Source organism: Periplaneta americana, chromosome 7 (genome assembly GCF_040183065.1).
Source record: "Periplaneta americana isolate PAMFEO1 chromosome 7, P.americana_PAMFEO1_priV1, whole genome shotgun sequence".
Lineage (NCBI taxonomy): Eukaryota > Metazoa > Arthropoda > Insecta > Blattodea > Blattidae > Periplaneta > Periplaneta americana.
The window spans coordinates 10,350,422-10,363,240 of NC_091123.1; the positions used below are offsets into that span (position 1 = coordinate 10,350,422).

A 12,819-nucleotide genomic window follows, 5' to 3' on the forward strand; every position below is an offset into this window, starting at 1 on the left:
TAGTTCACTGCCGCCTGAAAAACCCTTGTATAGATGAATTGGGAACAAAGAAAACTGTTTTTCCTATGTACTGAACTGAATCTCCTCACTGCAGATACCTTGGGAACTGTTCTTTGACGAGGACCAGGACGTAACAACTTGTTAAGTTATTTGGAATTTGGAATTTTTATGCACTTTCATGAAACATTCTATTTTGAACCTGTTCATTTATAGAGATTGGACATGATTTGCCATTTTCAACTATCCTTCTTTGTTTTTAAACAGATGCTTGAGTTAAGCTACGGTTTGTGTACGGTGATTATTGCCGAGCGCACATCGCTGGCGATTGTCGCCTGGAGTTGCTAGCAGTTAAGATGAGTACGCACGGTTTCTTTACAGCAATGAACACCAACGATCATCTCGTGTTTATAATCGCCGGCAATGTGCGTCCGGCGATGATCGCTGTAAACAAAAAACCATAGCTTAAGAAACATCATAATGCGAATTGTTTCGTGAGATTCTTTCTATATAAAGAATTAAAAATTTAGCTACATTTTAACTGGAATTATTAGAGAATTTGTTTTTAGATTGTCGAGAAATCTGTCCAATAGGAATAAAATGTTATACAAGTAACTACATAATACCATATAAAAAATTGTTAATTTTGAAAATCAATTATACAAGATGGCCTTCTTGGAGTTTCCAGATTTTGATCATCTACGAAAGACAGACCACAGACGCAGGGTCATTTTTATCATTTTTATTGGAAAGTTAAACTCAAATATTTTCGTCACTCCCACTGGTGATTGTTGTCTGTCAATGTGGATATTACGCAACATAAAAATTACCCCTATAAGATACAAAATTGTTCAAGAAGTCAAGCCAAATGCAAACCTCAGCGACAAGAATTTTCAATTGAGATCCTACAACTTATTAACAAGAACCAAGATATTTTGAGTTGTCTGACAGGTAACTTTCCATTTGTCTGGGAAAGTGAATCGGCACAATGTCCGAATATGGGACTCTCAAAACCCCCGTATAGTCATGGAGTATATTCGAAGCAGACCTCAATTATGTATGGTGTAGTCTTATGCAGGATGTGATAACTGGACTTTTATTTTTCATTGAGCTTACTGTCACAGCACTTCCGTCCCTAGACATGCTAGAACAATACGTATTTTCAGAGATTGCACACAAACAGCCCAGCATAATCTTCCAAAAAGATGAAGCACCATCTCGCTGGAGCAACATTGTGTGTGCAACACTGGACAATACTTTCCCGAATGGTGGGATTGGATGCTGCGGTACAGTAGCTCTTCCGGCATTACTAAATTACATTTTTTTCTTTGGGGCTATGTTAAGGACATTCCACCAAGGTGACTGACCTCAAGAACTTAAGTGATCGCATTGTGGAAACAGTAGCAACTATCATTTCATATATGTTATAGAGAACCTGGACTGAAATTGAGTATCATTTGAATATTACTCGTGTTACCGAGGGATCTCATGTAGAAACCTGTTATTGACTGTTTCTGTGAAATTGTTTCAGTTGTACTTCTTGATAAAGATGACAAAAATGTCCTCGTATTTTCCTTTTTCTTTTGAGAGTTTGGTGAAATCAGGGAAGTTTGAGAGGGCAAACTTGATTTATATACTAGCTACGATTCCATTATGAACATGATATGGTATGGATTATTGGTGGATGATGGGAGAAATCCACGCTCAATTAGCCACAATTACAGGCATACTGTGCTATATCCAATTTCAACATGGGCAAGAAATGGCCGGAAAAGTTTGCATGTAGCCCTCTGTCAGAAATAGTGTTCTTTTTCGTGTCTAAATCTACTACATGAGCCTACCAGCTTTATTTCCCTATACCACAGGTGACGACTTCTGTATAATGGGTACATAATGGTCAGAATTAATACGAGTAGTTCATGTTTTATAGCAAGAATGATACAGAGGAAGACACAGAACTGTTCTGGGCCAGGTTTTCTTTTAGTAATTCCATGTCACTGTTGCGAATTATAAAATGGCTACTGAAAAATAATTTTGAGTTCTGTTTCAAGGAAATAAATGAAAAAACTCAGCTGTAATTGTCCTTTAACTCTTGAAAAATACTGTGAGTTTTGTAGTGGGAGCAGGCTGTCTTGTAGTGCTTGATCTTCTCCAAACTTTATCATTCCACCATGGCTCTATTGGCGCCATATTACAATGTGTTCCATTTGAAAAGGGCCGTTAATTAAAGGATTTCGTTAGTATTTACAGAACACTTGGCATATTCCTCTTTTCTTACATTGAAGAGGCCTTCAATAGTTTCCAAAGTCAAATCCTTGGTTCTTCTCCCTTGTGTAATCTCTGGAGCCGCCACTGCTGCTCTTTCGGGCCGCCACTGTCACTGTGGGGTATCTCGACACACTCTGGGCTGTCCTGGGCGGCGGCAGACGGCTACGACTGTATGCGGAGAGCCCTTGTTCGCGCACCGCGTACGGTGTTTTGACCACTGCCTTGGTGAGATGTGAATGAGGTGGGGCTCGGATAGGCTGGGGTTGATGTCTAGGCACTGACAATCGTGTGTTCTGAGGGGCCGGTACAAGCCGTCCCTGTGTGGAGGGAGAGCTGCCTGCTTCAGAACCAAAATTGTTGTGGTCGATACCGTCCAGGAAGTTCTGTGCGTATCCTGCAAAATAGTGAGTATAAAGTCTGAGTGAGACGTTACATATGTAACACCATTACAAAGAGCTAATAATTGACCTGGCGGAAGACCACACAGAAGAGGGCTTAATGGTAGAAATAAAAAGAATATTGGGAGCCCAAGGTGAAGGGAAAAAGCCGAAGATACAAATTACAGGAAGTGTTTTATTTAATTTTTTATTTTTTTGCTTGGTTATTTAACGACGCTGTATCAAGCACTAGGTTATTTAGCGTCGATGGAATTGGTGATAGCGAGATGGTGATGATATTTGGCGAGATGAGATCGAGGATTCGCCATAGATTACCTAACATTTACCTTACAGTTGGGAAAAACCTCGGAAAAAACCCAACAAGAAAATCAGCCCAAACGGGAATCGAACCCACTCCCAAGCGTAACTCCAGATCAGTAGGCAAGCGCATCATTCGACTGAGCTACACTGGTAGTCGAGACTATTGTTTTAAGGACGGTACCGGAAGATTTATTATACTTTTAAGACAATGCAAGAGATTGTGATTGTAAGGAAACAAGAGGTAAAAGGAGAGAGAAGTAGAGAAAGGAATAGACAGGGACAGAGAACTTAAAATTGCTGCAATGGAAATGTCCACGTTATTCTGTACCTGCATCAAACTTCTTGTCGAAGCCGCTGGAGTCGAACTGGCCCTCCAGGTCACCGAATGCATTGCTCATGAGGCCGTGGAACTGGTGGAAGGCCTTGAATCCACCGAAGCCTCCAAAACCATCGAACCCAGTCGCTTCTGCTCTGGAGTCCTCATCCTCGGATACAGAAACTGCCCCAGCGGCACCTGCCAGAGCGATGACCAGAGCCTACAGAAAAGAGGCAAGGAGTACCGGTACAGCAGTAACACAATGATACTCTACTGATGCTTCTGATGATAATGCTCATGTTACTGCTGTTAATAATACTGGTGGTGATGTTACTGATGACAACAATGCTGTTGTTATTACTGATACTTGGTGATAATGTTACTGATGATAATGCTGTAGTTATTGTTGATGTTGGTGATAATGTTACCGATGATAACAATGTTCTTGTTATTGCTGATACTGTTGGTGATGTTACTGATGATAATAATGCTGTTGTTATTGCTGATAGTGGTGGTGATGTTACTGACAGCAGTGGTGTTGTTATTGCTGATAATGCTGGTGATGCTACTGATGATAACAATGCTGTTGTTGCTGATATTGATGATGATGTTACTTATGATAATGCTGTTATAGCTGATACTGATGATGATGATGATGATGATGATGATGATGTTAATGTTACGGATAATAACAATACTGTTGTTATTGCTGATAATGGTGATAATGTTACTGATGATAATGCTGTTGTTATTGCTGATATTGGTGATAGTATTACTGATGATAACAATATTCTTGTTATTGCTAATACTGTTGGTGATGATACTGACGTTAACAATGCTGTTGTTATTGGTGGTGATGTTATTGACGATACCAGTTATTTCTGATATTGATGATGTTACTGATAACAATGCTGTTGTTATTGCTGATATTGTTGGTGATGTTACTGATGATACCAATGCTGTTGTTATTTCTGATATTGATGTTACTGATAACAATGATATTGTTGATGTTACTGATGATATCAATGCTGTTGTTATTTCTGATATTGATGTTACTGATAACAATGATGTTATTGCTGATATTGTTGGTGATGTTACTGATGATACCAATGCTGTTGTTATTTCTGATATTGATGTTACTGATAACAATGATGTTATTGCTGATGTTGTTGATGTTACTGATGATATCAATGCTGTTGTTATTTCTGATATTGATGTTACTGATAACAATGGTGGTTTTATTGCTGATATTACTGGTGATGTTACTGATGATACTGGTGTTATTATTTCTGATATTGGTGATATTACTGATAACAATGGTGTTGTTATTTTTGATATTGGTGATGATATTACTGATGATAATAATGCTGTTGTTGCTGATACTGGTGATGATACTGATAGCAATGGTGTTATTTTTATATTGCTGGTGATGTTACTGATGATATAAATGCTATTGTTATTGCTGATACTGGCGATATAATAATAGTGTTATTGCTGATATTACTGGTGATGTTACTGATGATACTGGTGTTATTATTTCTGATATTGGTGATATTACTGATAACAATGGTGTTGTTATTTTTGATATTGGTGGTGATATTACTGATGATAATAATGCTGTTGTTGCTGATACTGGTGATGATACTGATAGCAATGGTGTTATTTTTATATTGCTGGTGATGTTACTGATGATAATGCTGTTATTTCTGATATTGGTGATGTTACTGATAACAGTGGTGTTGTTACTGATATTGGTGATGTTACTGATAATAATGGTGTTGTTATTGCTGATACTGGTGATGATACTGATGATAACAATGGTGTTATTGCTGATATTGGTGGTGATGTTACTGATGATAATGTTGTTATTGCTGATATTGATAATAATGCTGTTGTTATTGCTGATATTGGTGATGATGTTACTTATGATAACAGTGCTTTGTTACAGCTGATACTGGTGATGATGTTATTGATAATAACAATAGTGTTCTTATTGCTGATACTGGTGATGTTACTGATGATAACAGTCCTGTTATTGCTGATACTTGTGATGTTACTAATAACAATGCTCATGTTATTGTTGATATTAATGATGATATTACTGATGATAACAATGCTGTTGTTATTGCTAATACTGGTGGTGATATTACTGATGATAACAACTGTTAATATAACTGCTGATTATACTAATGGTGATGTGGTTCTGATGATAATGCTGTTGTTATTGTTGATGATACTACTGGTGGTATTCATAATGATGATGCTACTAATAATAACAGTACTGTTGATGTTGCTGTTGATGATACTACTGATGGTGATAATGATGCTACTACTGATGATGGCAGTTTTATTGATGTTCTTACTGATGATAACAATTTATAGTCTTGATGATGGTTACTATTTACGGTAGTGCTATTGATGTTATTGGTGATTTTACAATTGGTGGTTATGCTACTGATGTTACTAGTTATGATAATGCTGGTAATGATCAGAAGTTCATGATTATGTAGGGTTGCCATATGTCTCGGTTTTCCGGGATTGTCACCGCTTTTGAGTTCACTGTCCCGGTGTCTCGACAAATTCATTCGGGATGGATTTTAATTGGTTTACAGCTTCTTTGTATTTTAAGGTTACTACAATACGTATATTGTATCTATTCTGTTAATTAGCCGAACTTGTTGAAAACTTTAAAACAAATAGTGATATAGACGTGATATGATGATATAGAAGAGACATTGACTTGCCTAAAAAAAAAAAAAAATATTGCAGTTTTCAGAATCTGAAGTGTTTGAATGGATGTTCATGAATGGGAAAGCGGAAAAGTTCAAGACAAGTGGCTTAAATTTTTTGAGACTGTAAACCATACAGAACAGTGTTCAGAATTATTGGAAATCTTAGTTCCCAAGTTTATGACAACCCTGTGATTATGTCATGTGATAACGGTGGTTGCTGCTGCCGATAAATTACCCATAGTTCATCTCTTTTTCCGGAGTGTTTGTCAGCTGTTTTGTTCGTATTATTAAGATTACGAATTGTTTCATGTCGTGAATATTTCAAAAGTGTAGTCAAGCTCAGCAGGTGTTATTTTTTATTAATAAGCTAATATTCTGTTGGACTCTACTGTAGAATATGTCCATTGATATGTCCCCCTATGCTTTAACATATGAAGGAGTGCCAACATCCTTCTCGATAAAAGAAAGATTGTGGAAACGAAGTGTTCAGTCCATATCACTAGAACACTTTTAATAAAATAATATACAGTGAAATGTACATTGATATAATAATCTGGTAATACTTATATTACCTCCACATCCATTCTAAATCGTCTACGTATGACCGAAACCGATAATAGTAATTGAATATTTGGCGTTATTTTGCGGGGTGTAAAAGATGTAGTTTGACGTCATATCCGTCGCGGACAGATTTCAAGCATATTTGCCTGGATTTCTCCCTCCTTTCTTTTTAACCTTATCTCTCGTTAAAGGTTTTTGAGTGACAGTGTGCGAATTTTGTTTGACTTTAAATTGTGTGAAGTTAATGTTGTGCTTTTTTTTTATGAACGTGTTGGTTTACAGACAAGGAAACTGCCGTAGGTAAGCGTAAAATTTCTTCAGTTGAGTAAATAATGGTAAAGACAAGGATCATTTTGTTGGTGATTTTCTACGCTTGTACATAACCTTGAACAAAAATTGTTTATCAACCTGGGCTTCGTATAAAAATATAGTGGATACTCTGTGAGCTGAAATTAGTGTAATATGTATTTCTTACATGTTTATAACTTCAGATTTCCCTTCAAAACGATCGGATTCGATTCGCGACAAAATATCTAGATTTAAGGCGATGAAACGAAAGCCCTCTGGGTTATCTCCCATCAAGTAGGCCTAAGCTATCTTTCTTTGCGAATTGACCATGAAAAGTCAGTCAAGTGTGATAATATAGGCCTATAATATGTAAAAGTACAATGAGAAATGTCAATAAGCATTACACAAAGCTAAACGGCTAAGCTTTCGACAGTGCTAGACACTTCGACTTAGCAACGAACAACACACGTTGTCTGTAGTTTTTGAATGGGGTAGAAGCACAGTCTATCTAGTATATGCAGTCACGAAGCTTGAGTTGTTGAGGTTACTAGGAACAATAGACTGTGCCAGTACTATTTCGCATTGTCTGTGATGAGGCGATAGTAGCGATCCTAGTGGTTAGCAACTATCTATGGATACATATTTCCTACGTATTGAGCTTCGTGACTGTATATACTAGACTGTGGTAGAAGTCTAGAATCCGGAAAACATCTTGAGCCATTGTTGCTTCAACGGGACAGCATGAATACAGTGGTTTGAGGATAATGACAAAAATGTTGGTTAATTGGTGACTCTGTCTGCGGACTATTTACGTATTTTTCCTTCTGCCTCCCCTTCCTTATTGTCACCTTTTCTCTGGCTATCATTCTGTCAACAGTTACATTATCCATTACTAATAAAAGAATTTACTGGATAGGTTCTGATGATGATAGGATTTGGTGACAAAAGACGTACACACTATTTCACGAAACTCATCCAAAGCGGCCACCTATTTCTCAATGAACTGTGAGCAGATTAGAAGCGAAATTCAGAGATCATGGTCATAATAGAGACATAAAATATTTTTGGTGAAGCTTCAGTCATGTATTGCCAGTATAGGAAATTAAAAACAAACACTGAAAATACCTTAGTTTTGTAGAGTGGAGTAGTAGAAACTCGATGTCATCACTGGGAGAGCTGTGGTCCCACATAACCCGCCCTAAATAGGTTCCTTACTTATATAGGAAAAATCGTCGTACTTGAAGGAAGAAGGCGGCCATATTCCATCGTTGTGACGTTATTTGAGGTGGAATGGGAGAATGATTGCAGTGTCGCCAACTGTGGTAACCATTCATATTATCTTACACACCACACCTAACCTAACCTAATCTAACGTGCTACACACCTATTGTAACATTCCTAACGTCTAGCACACCTGTTGTAACATTCCTCACAGTTTCATTTCATTTGCCGATATTGGCATCCCTGCTACGCCTATAGCCTACCATCTGCTGGAATTCAAGAGTCATCTAGTGGAAGTAAAGTGAAATTGCGACTCTGTTAATTAAGTTTCCGAAGTTGTTTCTGTGTTATCTGCAAGAATTATTGTGTCATTGCAGTGATAATTGCATTTATATTCTACAATGAAAATTGAAATGTGTTCTAAATTGATTTCCAGCGCCACAATCCCAGTGATAAACGTGTGAATATTCGTTAGGAGTCCGTTGGAAGTGGCCGTAGGGGACCGAAACTTGACCATATTTTTTATTAAAATTGTTTGATGTTGATTTAATCAATAAAACTGATTTCATAAAACAGGAACTATCAAAATGTATCAACAATTAAATTGATGCCATAGTAATAACCATAGTGTTTCTGTACAAAACAAATTAAACATTGTATATATATATATATATATATATATATATATATATATATATATATATAACAACAATTGAATCTTCCTCAACTTGGTGAGGTTGCCAAAGACAAAGAAAAAGAATGTTAAACAGTAACATTTAAAATGACATTAAAAATGTCTTTCAAGAAATTTGTTTACAAGAAACTAAAATTTGCAGTAGATAATATTTCATATCATGAAAATTTATAAAAAAATACAGGTAAAAAAAATAAACTGAGAAAATTCAACTGTAATTTGAATTGAAATACAAATGTCGCCGTAAAATCTGCAGAGAACCCTTCAAAGCTGTAATAGAAATTTCCTTAATTGTTGTTGTTGGGACTCGAACTTTATGACAGAATGACACGAATTGTTTTGTTATGGTCCCTCTAGCGCCCAGCATTAATCCGATGACTTCTATATCCCTGAGTTTATATGATGTTTTGTAATAAGGGATAGTGGGTTCATAAATTCTCCTTTTCTCTAGATTAACCTCCTCGGGTTGATTCTGATGCGTCTCGAATCTGATGATCGAATCCAGATTATAACCTTTTGTCTCTCCAGGTTTAAATGTTATAATATCAATACGCCGATGACTTCCAGTATCCGCTATTCCATGGACTTTTTCATAGATAGTGTAGCCATTGGACTTAAGGCATGTTGCGATTACAGACCTGATTTTGTGATGTCTAATATATATATATATATATATATATATATATATATATATATATATATATATATATAATTTGAACTGGTAATGGAAATTACGGGAAAACGGCTGAACGGATTTTAATGAATGACCCGTCATTTTGAAGCTTGGCATCCAAGGATTTTCAGAAAAATAGTAACTTTCAGTGAAGCGTTAGTTTTGCTACATAATTTTCCTATTTTGCAAAATCCATCTTTCGTCAGTTTTGAGAACTAATTAATTGCATTTCAGTATAAAACAGGGTTGCAAGGGATAGTGATGTGCATTCTATAACCTCTCCTATCCAAATCCCATCCTCAACCTGCCCGTGGTGCAACCTGCTTTTACAGATGAGGCTCTGGGGACCGGGTATTGGCGGTATAACCACAACATCATATACAGAGGAAATGCTGTATAGGTGGGAACCCCACCAGTTCTACCTTTTCGGACCGGCAACCCGTTGGGCAGTAATTTCATAACTGCTTTCAAATCTCACAATAAGCCTCGGATGAAATTCAACTGTGAGATCGTAACAGGCCATTTGGCCTAATATTTGAAGGGAAGAAGAAGAAGAAGACGAAGAAGAAGAAGAAGAAAACAACACACAAACTACAATAAACATTGGGCTATTATACGAAGACCATGACCTGCAGGATTGCTGACATATTTAGAGCTCAAATTCAATTTAAAAATTTCAAGACTTGCTGAAAATAATTTACAGGTCTGATTCTGCGATGTGTAATTTTCTGAATACAGCTGTGTATGGATATTAAAATCTACAAAACTTGAGGTGCTTTGATGACATTATTACCATTAGAAATGGAATATTATTATAGTTAATGCCATGATGTGACTATTTTTAATTAATTATACATATTAATGCTATATTGATGATATGAAAGTGAAACGTTTTGGGGTTATGTAAGTAGATGTAGAGAATATCTTAAATTAGATCTTCATTTCTATAATTTACTGAGTGGCGGCTATATATACACACACATACATACATATATACACACATATACATCTGTGAAGTAACGGTTAGCGCGTCTGGCCGCGAAACCAGATGGCCCGGGTTCGATTCTCGGTCGGAACAAGTTACTTGATTGAGGTTTTTTCCGGGGGTTTCCCTCAACCCAATATGAGGAAATGCTGGGTAACAATCGGTGCTGGACCCCGGACTCGTTTCACCGGCATTATCGCCTTCATCTCATTCAGACGCTAAATAACCTAAGATGTTGATAAAGCATCGTAAAATAACCTACTAAAATAAAAACTGTACATAAAACTACAAAACATACGTAAGATAATAGTCTAATATTGTTATTAAAAATCAAATATTTTTATAGTTATTAATGAAGTGGTATGGGTCTTTTCCATATATCTAATGGCGGTGTGGTGTAGATATTTAAAGCTGAAAGTAGAATTTATAAAACAGTTATGCCACCGGTTGTTTTTTATGGTTGTGAAACTTAGACTCTCACTTTGAGAGAGGAAGAGAGATTAAGGGTGTTAGAAAATAAGATACTTAGGAAAATATTTGGGACTAAGAGAGATGAAGTTATAGGAGGATGGAGAAAGTTACACAGTGCTGAACTAGACGCATTGTATTCTTCACCTAACATAAGTAGGAACATTAAATCCAGACGTTTGAGATGGCAGCGCATGTAGCACGTGTGGGTTAATCTAGAAATGCATATAAAGTGTTAGTTGGAAGACCTGAAGGGAAAAGACCTTGAGGAAGGCAGATATAGATGGGAGGATAATATTAAATGAATTAGAGGGAGGTGGGATATGATGGTAGAGGCTGGATTGATCTTGCTCAGGATAGGGACCAATAGTGGGCTTATGTGAGGGCGGCAATGAATCTCCGGGTTCCTTAATTAGCCATTTGTAAGTAAGTGATATAGATATTTATATGAGTGATTCTCTTCAGTATTGTCTGGAGAAAGCACAAAAATTATAATGCCTAAGGAAAGACCAAAAGATATTGCTTACTGAAAATAAGAGGCCTACAAAATGTTGTAATGTCCCGATCACTTCAGCAAGATCTCTTAGCAGGATAAAATTATTCTACCCTCTACATTTCAAGGTAGTTCACGAAACATGTAGCAGCTATACCAAGACGCTGTGTCTATTGTTGGAAAGCATGACAGACCTGATATTTTCTTAACTTTCACCTACAATCCGCAATGACCTGAAATAGCTATTGCTTTACTCCCACATGAAAAACCCACTGATCGTCCTAATATTGTTATTTGCGTTTTCGCATTGAAACTCAAAAACTGAAAGTGGATAGGTTCAAGAAAAAGTATTTGGCATAGAAAACCATTCAGAGGGAGTATGTTTCATTATTATGGAAGCAAATAACTTTCAAAATGTCTGGTATTCTTCATTGAAAGTAAATGTGAAACTTTTTTATTTGAACGTCTATGCACTTAGTTTTCAGTATTTGCTGCACAAGCCACTAGTATAATATATTTCAGATGATATTAAAAACGGTAGGATGTAGTTTAAAAATGTTCTCGGTGACGTACAATAGTCGCAAAAATATTCTGTTTTCATAAAAATATTCCTTTCTAAATACAAGGTTCGAGGTGTCTGAGGTTTTTGTCCAAAATCCTCTCTTTCAATTGAAGACATTATTACAAAAACAGCCCTAGTCATTTTTAATGAAATTGAGTAAAGGACACATTTGCTACTATTTCAAATGTTTATAGACTCCAAAAATGACACATGTCATGTGCAATAGTCACAAGGATAAACACAAGTTGTACGGAAACAGCTGACGTGTTGTTCTATTGAAAAATAGCAATTTTGACAGGGGTTGTTATTGTAATAATGTCTTCAATTTTAATTGCAATTAAGCGTTACCTTTGAAAAACTCTGTATGATTATTATTAGCAGTCCCATGTTACGGCACACACTCAGTAAATACATACATGAAATCTCGGAATCTGTCCTCCTACACCAATTTATTACACGTGCTACAGTAGTAATGTAATTGTACTCACGAGGAACCGCATGGTCACGTCGACACCTGTGAACTGCCGGACCCACCTCTGCCCCCCTCATATATACGACGCCCCTCGGCACCAACAAAACCCGGTAAGGAACTCGACGACTTCAGCGAAAAAGGGACGCAAGAAAGAAGCCACCGACCGTAACTCGGTGCTTGTAATAGTGCCAACTGTCACAGTAGCCTGCCGCCTGCAAAAACCACATCAAGGTCATTTCCGCAGTTGTCACTTTCAGTTTCTTTATGTTTCAACCCATTTATATTCTCCCTCTTTATTTCTGTCATTCTGTCTTTCATTTTAAAACTCTTCCTTTATGTTCTTATCCTTTTTAGTTTATGTTTTTACTTTTATACAGGCTGTCCATAAAAT

General features: G+C 36.7%; 1 protein-coding gene across 1 annotated transcript; it reads right to left on the reverse strand.

Moving 5' to 3' along the window:
* Window positions 1–739: 739 nt before the first annotated feature.
* LOC138702905 (uncharacterized) lies at window positions 740–12,553 on the reverse strand. Its single transcript, XM_069830303.1, has 3 exons — window positions 12,445–12,553; window positions 3,292–3,499; window positions 740–2,659 (listed from the first exon to the last, which is right to left on the reverse strand). Exons 1-3 carry the CDS (start codon window positions 12,454–12,456, stop codon window positions 2,289–2,291), a joined length of 591 nt encoding a protein of 196 aa, XP_069686404.1. The 5' UTR covers window positions 12,457–12,553; the 3' UTR covers window positions 740–2,288.
* Window positions 12,554–12,819: the final 266 nt, after the last annotated feature.

Bases quoted from the DNA above. Each gene is read 5' to 3' on its own strand.
- LOC138702905 (XM_069830303.1), bottom strand. The intron at 2,660-3,291 runs GTACAGAATAAC...ACTATTTTGCAG, and splicing joins CGACAAGAAGTTTGATGCAG to GATACGCACAGAACTTCCTG.